The 13631-nt window shown below is 40.0% G+C and overlaps 1 protein-coding gene across 2 annotated transcripts; it reads left to right on the top strand.

Annotated features, from left to right (window-relative positions):
- The first annotated feature begins 271 nt into the window (after positions 1-271).
- On the top strand, positions 272-13316 carry LOC120662607 (ubiquitin C-terminal hydrolase 12-like). 2 transcript variants are annotated; one of them, XM_039941721.1, is made up of 32 exons: positions 272-435; positions 726-798; positions 1585-1732; positions 1817-1974; positions 2093-2358; positions 2438-2656; positions 2756-2864; positions 2946-3061; positions 3947-4045; positions 6192-6301; positions 6484-6558; positions 6695-6773; positions 6853-6999; positions 7073-7153; positions 7258-7377; positions 7741-7863; positions 8486-8563; positions 8902-8990; positions 9086-9194; positions 9352-9420; positions 9507-9617; positions 9968-10023; positions 10109-10286; positions 10373-10474; positions 10547-10618; positions 10720-10785; positions 10937-11002; positions 11089-11172; positions 12036-12152; positions 12472-12546; positions 12633-12716; positions 12816-13316. In XM_039941721.1, the coding sequence occupies exons 1-32, from the start codon at positions 412-414 to the stop codon at positions 12855-12857; spliced, it is 3345 nt and encodes a 1114-aa protein (XP_039797655.1). In that variant the 5' UTR covers positions 272-411; the 3' UTR covers positions 12858-13316. The 2 variants fall into 2 exon arrangements, with proteins under 2 accessions (XP_039797655.1, XP_039797660.1); XM_039941726.1 differs by having other exon boundaries at positions 289-435; positions 729-798.
- The last annotated feature ends 315 nt before the right edge of the window (positions 13317-13631 follow it).

The raw sequence follows: 13631 nt of genomic DNA, 5'->3' as shown, positions 1-13631 counted from the left end.
GGAGTAGGAAACGTGAAGCGAAGCGAAAGCCGGCGCGTCTGAGCGGCGGGGTCCCTCCCTCCCTCTCTCTCCCCCAGTTCTATCAGGCACCCCGCCGCGTCGAGCCCATAATATCTCGACCGTCCATCCCACCACAGCCCTCGATCCCAGCCGTCCACCCGCGCACCGTCCTTGCCCCGCAAGCCTCCGCACAAGGCCTGGAACTTTCCACGGGTCCAAAACCTCTCTCTCTCCTCCCCTCTCCCTTTCTCTCTCCTCCACCTCCCCAGCCCCCCTCGCGATCTCCACCTCCCCCACCGCCCCCCGTACCCACTTCCGGGTGGGGCCCCACATCGCCGCCGGCGACCCCGCGCTTCCTCCGCCCCTTCCCTCCCCGCCCGCCGCCCCTCACCGCGCGCGTCCTGCCGGGCTATGGCGACCTCGCCGCCCGCCGAGGTAAGCGTGCGCAGATACGCGCCCCGTTCCTTCGCCGCCTCCTCTCGCGCGGGGCCCCGCCCGCCGCATCGGGCCGCGACGCCGCGCGCGTCACGGCCGTCGGGCGGGACGCGCGCCCTCGCCCTAGGTCTCTGGGTTGGTCTCGGGGTCGGGGTTCTGGCGTGGCGTGTAGGGCTGGGCGCCCTCCCGGCCCCGCGTACGGAATTCTAGGGTTTGGGGTTTTGACGGCTTCCCTGAGGGATGGAGCAATGGATCTGAGATGTGCCTCTCTCGTGTTTTCCCCCTTGCAGCAGCAACAACAGGAGGAAGACGAGGTGCTCGTGCCGCACCAGGAGCTGCCCAACGGAACGCAGCCAATGGAAGGTTCGATGGATCCTTTCTCGCGATTACTTCACGTCATTATGTGCTATATGGGTTGACAGCTAGTTAGCGGTTGTTCTGTGACCTGTAGTGTGTAGATACTCAGACCAGCTGTCTAGATGAGCTGCATTTTGATGTTTCTTATTTGCTATGATCATTTTATCTTTTTCTCAGCTCTTGGTGTTACTGCTGCTCTATACCATGATATCTTTTAATCTCTTGTGCCGAATGGCGGTCCTGCTATTAATACTGTGGTCAGAGTTATTGTTGTGTGTAGTATTCATTATGCACCATGATTGACTATTGGCTTGTTCTATAATTTGGTATTCCTGTTGAATTTTGAATCTTAATGTTTTCTGCAATCTATTCTTTTTAGTATATAGATATTCATTCATAGCTTATGTATGGTATTTGTGGGTACTACTAATTACTATTCCTGTGGAGTTAAGTTCTGTTAAAACTGTGCCTGTGTGCGCGTGATTGCATATCTGATACTTTTATGCTGGTGTAAGTTTTTTTGGTTATACAGTAATGAAGGATTGGGTGTAGTTGTATTTTTGTGGGCAAAATCACAACAATATGAAAATTTTCTCTAATTATTGGGGGCTGTATACTATTTGCATTTTTGATAGTGTTTTGGCTGCTTTCTGCTTGTTCTTTGTGAAAAATGGTTTTTGCTTTTATTCACCATCAACTTAGGACCGCTTTGTTCTTTTATTTGCTGGTTTTGTTATCCGATCAGCATTTCAGTTTATCAGCTACTTATGACTTCTTTTTTCGTCATGCCAGTTGTGCCTGCTGAGCCAGCTGCTACTGTGGAAAACCAACAGATAGAGGATCCACCAATCTCGAGATTTACTTGGACTATCGAGAATCTATCAAGAGTTAGCACAAAGAAGCTCTACTCCGAAGTTTTTGTTGTCGGAGGCTACAAGTGGTAATTGCATACTGCTTGCCATTTTCCTCTGAATTAGTATGTTCTATTTTTTGCGTAATTGATGGCATCCTTTCTGTTTTGCAGGCGAATTTTGATTTTCCCACGAGGAAATAATGTTGAATTCTTGTCTATGTATTTGGATGTGGCCGATTCTGGAGTCTTGCCCTATGGATGGACTAGATATGCACAGTTCAGCCTCTCTGTGGTTAATCAAATTCACAACAAGTTTACAATAAGAAAAGGTGCATCCTTTTATAATGCCTTCACCTTTTCCCCCTAGTATGTCTCAAGATGTTGATTGTATTCTACACTTTGAGGCTTCAGTAACAAACTTAGGTAATTAACTTTTGTTCCCTGCAGAAACACAACATCAGTTTTCAGGTCGAGAAAGTGATTGGGGTTTCACTTCATTTATGCCATTGGGTGAACTCTACAACCCCAGTAGAGGTTATCTTGTAAATGATACCTGTATAGTGGAAGCTGAGGTTGCTGTGTGCAAAGTTGTTGATTATTGGAGTTATGACTCTAAAAAGGAAACTGGTTATGTTGGTCTCAAAAATCAAGGTGCTACTTGCTACATGAATTCTCTTCTACAGACGCTGTACCACATCCCGTATTTCAGAAAGGTACAAATGAGAAATTCACAGATGGTTGCTCTTCTGCTCAACCTGTTCGGATAGAGCTAACTGTATATATTTTTATCAGGCTGTTTATCACATGCCCACCACTGAAAATGATATGCCCTCGGGAAGCATTCCATTAGCTCTACAGTCACTGTTTTATAAGTTGCAGTATAATGACAGCAGTGTCTCTACGAAGGAGCTCACAAAATCATTCGGGTGGGACATGCACGATTCATTTATGCAACATGATGTTCAAGAGTTAAATAGAGTTCTTTCTGAGAAGTTGGAAGATAAGATGAAGGTTTGACGTCTGTAAGGTCTTTCCTTTTATATCCTTCGGTGTTGTCTACTGAACTGTTGTAGCTCTGACTGAATTATGCTTGTAAAATGCTGATTCAAGGGAACTGTTGTGGAGGGCACAATACAACAATTGTTTGAAGGGCACCATATGAATTACATCGAGTGTATCAATGTGGATTTCAAATCAACAAGAAAAGAATCCTTCTATGGTAAGTGGCGATGCTATTTACATATGAGTGACAAAGTTTAGACCTGACTGTTTTTTAACCTAGTTGTATATTCCATTGCAGATCTGCAGCTTGATGTCAAAGGTTGTCAGGATGTCTATGCTTCATTTGATAAGTATGTTGAGGTGGAGCGTCTGGAAGGTGACAACAAGTATCATGCCGAACAGCATGGCCTTCAGGTTAGTTGTATAGAGTTTGTGGTAGTTAAACCCTTTTCCGTCTCGGGAAGGATGACCATATAATCACAGGGCCATTGAAAAACCGCAAGATGAACCTAACTATTCTTGCCTTTATTTAACAGTTGGAATCTATATAAAGTTGCTTAGTTAAGGACAAATTTCATTCTTAAAGAACCTTGGCGAATGCTGCTCAACTTAAAACCACAATTCATTCAAACCTAAGTACCTAACTATATATGAAGGTTAAACATTTTGTGGTAAGATGCATCTCAGGTGTAAAAGTGGACATTGAAAATGGAAATACAAAGCAGTTAGTTAATTGAAGGGGGGCACCTTGTTTTTTTTGGCGAACGTGCTTGAGCACGTATTTCATTAAGAGAGAGGGGGGGGGGGAGCTCTGTATAATGTTTCTAGCCAGTCATGACCTGACATATAACATATCTTGGGATTCGATTTCCATCACTTTCATTCACTTGTTTCTTGGTCTTGTTGGGTTGAGATGTTTATCACGTTAATTGATTTCTGTGACCCTCTTATGCACACTGGTTTCATAAGAATCCCTGAAATTCTCAGCATAAAAAAAACTTGACCAACCTAGGAGGAACTAGGTGGCATTGTAAATAAGAAGAATTAGACACCAGGTTCGAAGAGGACCTTAAACCTGGGTGGTTTCTATGTACGCCCACACCTCCCACTGAGCTAGGTGATCACTGCCTAAAGTAATCCGCCCTTATTTATTTATTTGTTTTTATAAGCTTAATCAAACTGAGTGGCATATACATTTAACTAACTGGTTCTGCGAATATCTGACAAGGCAACTAAAAAAGCCTGATTTATCATTTATTTGTATATGGGTTTTTAGAAGAAACTCTTCTCTTGTTTCAGGATGCAAAGAAAGGAGTTCTTTTCATTGACTTCCCTCCTGTTTTACAACTTCAGCTAAAACGTTTTGAATATGATTTCATGCGTGATACAATGGTGAAGGTTTGTATCAGTGCCTAATTAGTTTTTCTTATTTATCAATTTATTTGCTTTTCGGTATTTCAGAAGTTTAAAGCTTTTCAGTTGAACGTGATTATATATGGCAATATGTATTCTTAGCTTAAGCAGAATCTTGAAGCACCAAACATGAACTGAAAAACTTCATGTGTTTCCTTTTGTGCGTTCTATTCAGGCCTAATTTATGTGTTCTGATTTTTTTCGGACAGAGGACATTTTTTGGCGGTTTTTTATTATTAATATTGCTTCCAAGCTACATACTGGATGAAACTATTTCGAATTATTTTGGTAAAAAATAGGCTGCCATATACATGTAACAATGATATCTTCTACGGTGATCGATAAAAATTCTGCTAGTCAATTTTAGCTGTAAAAATGTGCCGATTAAATACTAATGAATGCATCAGGCTGTTACATTGTGATGACATTGACAAGTGATGCACTTCAAACTGAAGCTGCGATAATATAACTTATTCTAATGTCATTTCCCTTTTAAAAAATGGACTCTGAATTTATGTTCATGATATGTACTATTCAGAAAGTGCATTTTTCACATTTCAAATACATAAAAAACCCTTCTCTTAAAAGCAAGTTTGAGTAGGCTACAAATTAATACCCAGCAAGAGCCCCCCAAAAGGGAAACAACAACAACAACAACAACAACATAGCCTTTTTTTCCCAAGCAAGTTGGGGTAGGTTAGAGATGAAACCCGAAAGAAATAAGTTCAAGGTTCAGGCACATTGATAGCTAGTCTCCAAGCGCTCCTATCCAAAGCTATCTCTTTAGAGATATTCCAATCCTTAAGGTCTCTCTTAACCGACTCATCCCACGTCAGTTTAGGTCTACCTCTACCCCTCTTTACATTATCGACCCGCTCAAGAACCCCATTACGCACCGGCGCCTCAGGAGGCCTTTGTTGGACATGTCCAAACCATCTCAACCGATGCTGGGTAAGTTTCTCCTCAATTGGTGCCACCCCGACCCTATCCCGAATAACTTCGTTCCGGACTCTATCCCTCCTTGTGTGCCCGCAAAACCACCGCAACATCCGCATCTCTGCTACACTCAGTTGCTGGACATGTCGCCTTTTTGTAGGCCAACATTCAGCACCGTATAACATCGCCGGACGAATTGCTGTCTTATAGAATTTGCCTTTTAGCTTTTGTGGCACCCTCTTGTCACAAAGGATGCCAGAAGCTTGCCGCCATTTCAACCAGCCAGCTGAAATTCTATGCCTAACATCTTCATCAATGTCGCCATCCTTTTGTAGCACCGATCCTAAATACCGAAAAGTATCCTTCTGGACCACCACTTGCCCATCTAGACTAACGTCTCCCCCCTCATGCCTAGTCGCGTTGAAATCGCACATCATGTACTCGGTCTTGGTCCTACTAAGTCTGAACCCTTTCGACTCTAACGTGCGTCTCCACAGCTCTAACTTCCTATTAACCCCGGCCCTACTTTCGTCAACTAGCACCACATCATCAGCAAAGAGCATACACCAAGGGATCTCACCTTGTATATCCCTTGTGACCTCATCCATCACTAAAGCAAATAAATAAGGGCTCAATGCTGACCCCTGGTGTAGGCCTATGTTAATAGGAAAGTCAGTGGTGTTGCCATCACATGTCCGGACAAACGTCGTCGTATCCTTGTACATATCCTTAATGAGGGTAATGTACTTAGTTGGGACTTTGTGCTTCTCCAAGGCCCACCACATGACATTTCTCGGTACTTTGTCATATGCCCCCCAAAAGGGGAAAAAGATAGAAAATTTCTTGAAATCCATAGATGCAGAATATGGTAGGTCATGTAAGTTGAGGAAATATGCACTAACATATGATGATATGCACTCAGTGCCAAACAAGTTTATGATTGTATACTTTGTAATATCCTACGCTTATCACATGTGATTATACATATTCCTTTTTTTGTTCTTCGGCATGTGAACATATTACTTATCTTGTTTTTTTGTTTATATGTTCAAATGCATTAACAAAAATGTGTTTATATGCGCTGAAATTCCTAAAGGCTCTAACTTTATTGTGAGTTGTGACTGGGTGACATTTATCCGTTCATAATTTAATTTGTAGCCTTTTAAGGATGGTTACCATCTGTTGTGAATCACAGATTAACGATCGGTACGAGTTCCCACTTCAGTTGGATCTTGATAGAGATAATGGAAAATATTTATCACCTGATGCTGACAGGAATGTGCGGAATCTTTACACCCTTCACAGGTCAGGGAGATATCTTTATATCTTTCAAATGATTTTCTGTCTACTTGCATGCATTAATATTTCAAATCCAGTAGTTGGAAATGCTAGATTGTCTAGTTAAACTTAAAGGGTGTTTTCATGATGATGCATTTCTGTTATTATTTTTTATATCAATGCAGCTCATCAAAGTTATTCTCTTGCAGTGTTCTTGTCCATAGTGGTGGTGTTCATGGTGGACATTATTATGCTTTCATACGACCTACTCTTTCTGATCAATGGTAGGTCCACTTTCCGTTTTCTTACAAAGGAACATTCGGCTATGATCCTACTCTTATGATCGATCATCTTGCACATACTTCTTTGACGACTAGTTGTTTGTTCATTCTAAGTACTCACTGAGCTAAAATTTTCTAGGTTCAAGTTTGATGATGAGCGTGTAACAAAGGAAGATGCAAAGAAGGCACTGGAAGAACAATATGGCGGTGAGGAGGAGGTATGTTGCAATTTATGAGGTTACAATTCTTTTATTCAGCATCTTGGTAGACATTGAGCTGATCAATTTCGTTTTGCAGCTACCTCAGACAAATCCTGGCTTAAACAACACTCCTTTCAAGTTTACCAAATATTCAAATGCATATATGCTTGTGTACATCCGTGAAAGTGACAAGGACAAAATTATTTGTAATGTGGATGAGAAAGACATAGCAGAGCATCTTCGTGTAAGCCCTACCCTAAGATTTGAGTTTCAGGGTTTCTTCTTTTGTAGGCTCTAATACGTCCATCTGCTCTCAGATTAGATTGGAAAAAGACCGTGAAGAGAAGGAGCGCAGGAAAAAAGAGAAAGCTGAGGCACACCTCTATACCATCATCAAGGTGTTTTAGGCAACCTTCTTTGCATATGACATGATTTATCCAAGCCTCAGCATCTTTTTGTCTTTTCGGCTTAGTTATCTTACACAGATTCCTATTATATATAGGTTGCGAGGGATGATGACTTGAAAGCTCAGATAGGGAAAGACATATATTTTGATCTTGTTGATCATGATAAAGTTCCAAGCTTCCGTATCCAAAAGCAGATGACCTTTACTCAATTCAAGGTACTGACATGATCTGATGGTGTATCTTGGCATATTCCTATCAAAGGAGTCAATTTGCTGGTTGTTACTGAAGAACTCAAGTAGGCTACTAGTGATTCCACACGTTACTTTTAGACCAACTGAGGTCCATAGTTCAAGATTTAAGTAGTGCACAGAGGCTTGAAATGGTGCAATAATTGTTTGTTTTTGTTGTCCCCTTTTACAGCTTAAGTAATTATTTGATGGTTGGTTAAGGCCTATAGCTGATCTAATGAATCTATGTGTGATTCATGTGCACTGCTGCTAGAATGACCTATTCTTTTCCTTGCTTAAAATAAAATTTCATAGTTGATATACTGATAATGTTTATGAAATGCTTTACAGGAGGAGGTAGCGAAGGAATTTGGTATTCCTACACAGTTTCAACGATTTTGGCTGTGGGCCAAGCGGCAAAACCATACTTACCGGCCCAACCGGCCATTGTCTCCTCAAGACGAAGCGCACACTGTAAGATGATTTTATTACACATTTAATTGGACTAAAGGATGCCTAGGCATAGTTATTTCTTTAATTGTGCATATATATTGTGCTGCACTCTGTCAAGCAATTTGACTAACAGAATAGACTTGTAGATACATATCATCTCCAGTTCGTTACCCTGTTGTTTTTAGACCAGTTGTGTAATGTTTGGAAAAGTGCATAACCCATACTAATTTGGAACATGGATTATGCATATGTTTGTCTTCGTAGATGTATGCTTCTTTTGAATGTTAAGTTTCTGATTTTCTAAGTTTGATTACTGTTTAATAGATATCATGCTTTCAGCTCACTTGCGCTAATATCTTGTTGAGTCACTTATGGTTGAAAAACTTCACTTGACTAACGCTAATGTATCATCAGTCATTGAAATTTTATTTTTGTTCGACTGCCTAACACACATCAGTATATGTAGTGGGAGAGTTGTTTTCAGATATATTTTTACCACTCAGACTGTAACTTTGAGAATTCGCATTCAAATGAAGATACTTTTAATTCTTTTCTACCCATTGTAGAATCCTTATGTTTGAGTTGTATACTAGTTTTTCATGTACGTGAGCATGCCAGTTCTAAAGGAGAGCATTTTATATAGGTTGGGCAGTTGAAGGAACAGGTGAACAAGGCCCACAACGCTGAACTGAAATTGTTCTTGGAAGTTGAACTTGGACTGGTAATAGCTTCTTCGCTGTGAGCTTTTATTTATTCCTTGGGCAAGTTTGATCATAATGGAGTAGTGTTTCCTTGCTAGTCATAAGTTAGGCATGCCAAACTTGTTTCCAGCTTAGCCTCATCACACATAATAGGCAGACTTTTGGAAAGAGCAAGGATGAATGACACTAATTTTAGCCGTTTCACTGTTGGCAAGTTAAGCAGAGAGTAATGTGGCTCACTTAAGCATTGTTATATATGAACCAACCTGGCCTGCAATTTTAAGCTTTTATTTCAGCAACCTGTTCATATGGTCTAAAACTGATAAAATATGTTATCATTTTTTTGCGGGTGAAATAGGACCTTAAGCCTCTTCCTCTTCCAGAGAAGACAAGAGAAGATATATTTCTTTTCTTCAAACTCTATGACCCTGAAAAGGAAGAGCTGCGGTACTTTCCATACTTTCCAACTCAGTACTGTCTGTGTCATATACTACTTGATTTTTTGGTTGGATATTTACTCTTCTGCTGAATGGATTGTTCAGGTATGTTGGTAGGCTCTTTGTAAAGGCTTCAGGAAGACCACTGGACATTCTGCCAAAGTTAAGGATGTTAGCTGGGTTTTCACAAGATGATGATATTGAACTTTATGAGGTTAGTCTCTTAAGATAGCCTACACTGCTGATGTTTATGTAGTATGCACATCATTCTGGTTCATTATCTTACTGTTTATTTCCTGATGATATTTATGTAGTTTGCTTATATAACATTTCGTTATCTTATTATACCTTCTTTCTTTCATCAACATTAGGAAATTAAGTTTGAGCCCAATGTGATGTGTGAATACATTGATAACAGGCTTTTGTTTCGATCTTGTCAGGTAATGCCCAGTGCCAGTTTGTTTGTAACTTAATTTTGTACTTGTTCCTGATATGCTTTCTTACCTCGACTCTTTTGTGTTCACAGCTTGAAGATGGGGACATAATTTGTTTTCAAAAATCTCCAAAGCCAGATAGTGCTGACCGATATAGATTCCCTGATGTCCCATCCTTTTTGGTGTATATACGTAACCGACAGGTAATGTAGAGCGTCCCATGTGCTAGAATTATACTGAGTATCATGCTATTTGAGTCCCCAGCATTGTACATGAAAGATCTAAAAGAAAACGTTGCACTAAGGAATTTGATTTTTCTATTTTCTTTACACTAGGCAAGTTGTTGATTAATTGCACTACAGAAAAGAAAAGAACACTTTGCACAACATCACTGATTGTTATATATGGTCTCTCCTATGCTCTTCTTGCCATATTTGTATTCTGTTTTCTCTATTATCTGATCATGAGGATGCAAGTTGCATCTTGACATCATCATCATTCATTGTAGATTGTACTACCTTTTTCGTGTTATAAATTCTGCTGTAATATTTAGGTGGTCCACTTCCGTTCACTGGAGAAGCCCAAGGAGGATGATTTTTGTCTAGAGATGTAAGAATGTGGGATGTTGTGATTAGCAAACTGTGATATTCTGTATGCTACTAAATGTTTTTCTTTTCTTTTTTTGCATGTACAGGTCAAAGATTTTCACGTATGATGAAGTTGTGGAGAAAGTGGCTCAAAAACTTGGAGTGGATGACCCATCTAAAATTCGGCTTACATCACATAATTGTTATTCACAACAACCTAAGCCTCAACCAATAAAGTACAGAGGCGTTGAACGTCTACTGGACATGTTGATTCACTATAACCAGGTCACTGCACTGTTTTTTTATCTATGCTACAATTGACCTCTATGCAAGTAAACTGGGGAATGACATTGTTGATTTTCATGTATCAGACTTCTGATATTTTGTACTATGAGGTATTGGACATACCACTTCCAGAATTACAAGCGCTGAAGACATTGAAAGTTACTTATCATCATGCCACAAAAGATGAGGTTATTTTCCTGGACTCTTTAGTAAGGGCAGTTGCGTTGTATGTTTACTAGTCCTAAAGCAAATTTTATCAGGTGTCAGTTCACAGTATAAGATTGCCAAAGAACAGCACTGTTGGCGATGTGCTAAATGATATCAAATCAAAGGTATGTATTATTATCCCTTATTTTGTTGTCTGTATTCGCCACACTCTGGTTATGGGGTCCTTTTTATTGTTTGGTTGACGTTTTGTCCTGTATCCAATCAGGTTGAGTTGTCTCATCCTAATGCTGAGCTAAGATTACTTGAGGTCTTCTATCACAAGATATACAAGGTGCTACCCATGTTGGTTTAATAGCTTCTTACTTGCAATTAATTCTGTCACAGTATGCTTTATATGTGTACATTGCTAATTACACATGTATCAAATACTACCAAATTTCAGAGGTTATTACTGTTATTTATCTAACTTGGGATTCCTGCAGGTTTTTGCACCAAGTGAAAAAATAGAAAACATTAATGATCAGTACTGGACATTGCGTGCAGAGGAGGTATGTTCATGCTTCATAACTATATTGGTGTTGACTGGTTCATATTTCTCTCCTATTTATCTGGCTATTTTACCTTCTCTTTTTAGGTTCCAGAGGAGGAGAAAAACCTTGGTCCCTTTGACCGCTTGATTCATGTATATCATTTTACAAAAGATACTCAAAACCAAACGGTAATGATGGAAATTTGACTAAATATTCATCTAAATGCCGCGATCCAAACATTTTTTTTTTCATTGTGCGCTTCTAAAAAAATACATCTTAAGGTCCAGAATCTACGGTGCAATTCGTTTGGTTATAGCAAGTTACAAGTAGTACCGGGCATTCAAAGAAATGATTTTAGTCACGATGTTTTTATAAATTTGTAATCTGCTGTAAAGTTTGTCAGATTGTTCGTGTTATATTTAACAGATTCTGCCTTTTTATTCTTTGATAACATTATCTTTTTTTTTAAGATATTATTGTCAATTCTAGGAGAATTGGTGGGTGTCTGTACCCCTCCACAACCCATATTGAATTTGACTACCTGTTTCTTATTTAAAATGCCACCTTATTCTCCTAGTCCTAGGTTGGTCGAGCTTTTTTAATGGTCACTGCTCTTACTCTAATGCTTACTTTCTTTGTTTAAGATTAGTATTATTATTTGATATATTTTTTTATCTCATTCACATATCCCAGTTGCTGTTATGTATGCCTTGTTATGCTTATGTCTGATATTATAATGTAGGGGTACAAATTGGTGATCCTCAGGTGCACCTCCAACCCTCTTTAGTTCAAAATTTTGTACTACTCCAAAGTGGGATCCTATTTTGGAAAAGTAGTACAAAATTTTGAACTAAAGAGGGTTGGAGGTGCACCTAAGGGTCACCTCTTTGCACCCCTATTATAATGCTCATTCTCGTTTAAATTCCTGAAAATTTGTTTAGGATTTATGATATGGATGGGATGGATGGCAGTGCTGCTATTTAGTAATTGTAATAGCATGTTTGGTTGTATAGTTAAAAGATATGCTGAATATTTATCTTATTGTCAACAGCAAGTTCAGAACTTCGGAGAGCCATTTTTTATGGTTATTCGTGAGGACGAATCCCTATCTTCTATAAAGGAACGTATACAGAAAAAGCTTAAGGTTCCAGATGAGGATTTCTCAAAGGTAATGCCACTCTCACTGTCTAACTAGTGCCTAACATCCCCCCCCCCCTCTGAAAAGCTTCTTTTTAGTAATCATGAAAACATTCAGTAGAACCTCCTGCTACATTTCTAAGAAACAGTGCCAAGAATAGGGTAGTGTGTCTTGTGGCTTGCATTTATTAGTTCCTGGAAAAACCATCTGGTTCAGAGATGTTTAATTCATGAACAGTCAGACACTTCAAGTGCCAACTTGAATTTAACAGAGGTTTGATTGATTACAGTGTTTATTTACCTGTTATTCTGTTAACATTCTGTAGTAACCAATGTTCATTATTTGGTAGTGGAAATTTGCATACATTTCACTTGGCCGTCCAGACTATTTTGAAGATTCAGATATTGTGGCTACAAAATTTCAGGTATATTTGCTGAAGCAATTGTTGCCTGTAGCTTTTATTTATCTTTGCTAATATCTGAACTTTTTTCGCCTGACTTCCCTATCCAGAGAAACATGTATGGAGCTTGGGAGCAGTATCTTGGACTGGAACATCCAGACACAGCTCCTAGGAAGGCACACACGGTTAATCAGGTACTGTTAGCACATTGTTCCCAATGCTTCTCGTTGTGCTACTGACTTCATATCAATTTTCTTGGGGTCTGTAATGTTTATCATATGTTCATTTTGCAGAATCGGCATTCATTTGAGAGACCTGTAAAAATTTATAACTAGGCAAGTTAGGAATTTGAATGATGAGCCACTACCCAATACCAAGCAAGGGCTGAAATTTCTGGCTTGAAATAAAGTGTGCCATAGTCGGGGGCGTGTTGCTCAGGTTTTCAGAGCTGTTGAGCTAGTTTCAGAGGAGGCTTTTTCAGTATGATCGGGGCAGCATCTCCTCGTCTTTCCCCACTTTGCCCTGGATATATAAAGTTGTGCAGAGATGACCCCACCGAAACATTGTCTTTCAGTAGATAAGCTGGTATTTCCCGTTAGGTGACTTTATACAGTCGAATAGCCGACGTTTTTAGTCGATCACTTTGTTCAACAGTTGTTGGTACTAGGAGGCCTGGAGCTGTTAAGGGTACTAGTCCTGTATATTATTGACGCGGAGTGTAAAAGCCTCTGTCGTTGACAATCACACGATGTTTGTATTCTCAATGATATATTTCTGCGTCATTTTTGCACGTTTGTATTTGTATGTGCTTGTTGACGATTTGGGACAGCGACAGAGATTCCGGCTCCTTACACATGCCTGGTGTGATGGTGCCTTCGGTCCTGCTCTTCTCGGATGCTACCATGTGCATGCTGCTGGATCCGTCGGGTTAATTGGCGAGCACATGTAGGGCCCATAGAAAACTCGAGGACATGTGGCGAGTGGCGTATGGCAGAAACCGTCTTGAGGATGCTTTTGGCTTTGAAGTGAGGGGCAAAAAGCAGAGGAATGCAAAAGTTGATGCCAGCCTGCAAAGCTAAATTTTTAAGCATTTTACCAAGGCCGCTGTT

This window comes from Panicum virgatum, chromosome 2K (assembly GCF_016808335.1).
Source record: "Panicum virgatum strain AP13 chromosome 2K, P.virgatum_v5, whole genome shotgun sequence".
NCBI lineage: Eukaryota > Viridiplantae > Streptophyta > Magnoliopsida > Poales > Poaceae > Panicum > Panicum virgatum.
Note: the sequence above shows the minus strand (reverse complement) of the source record. Positions and strands in the feature narration are given on the sequence as shown.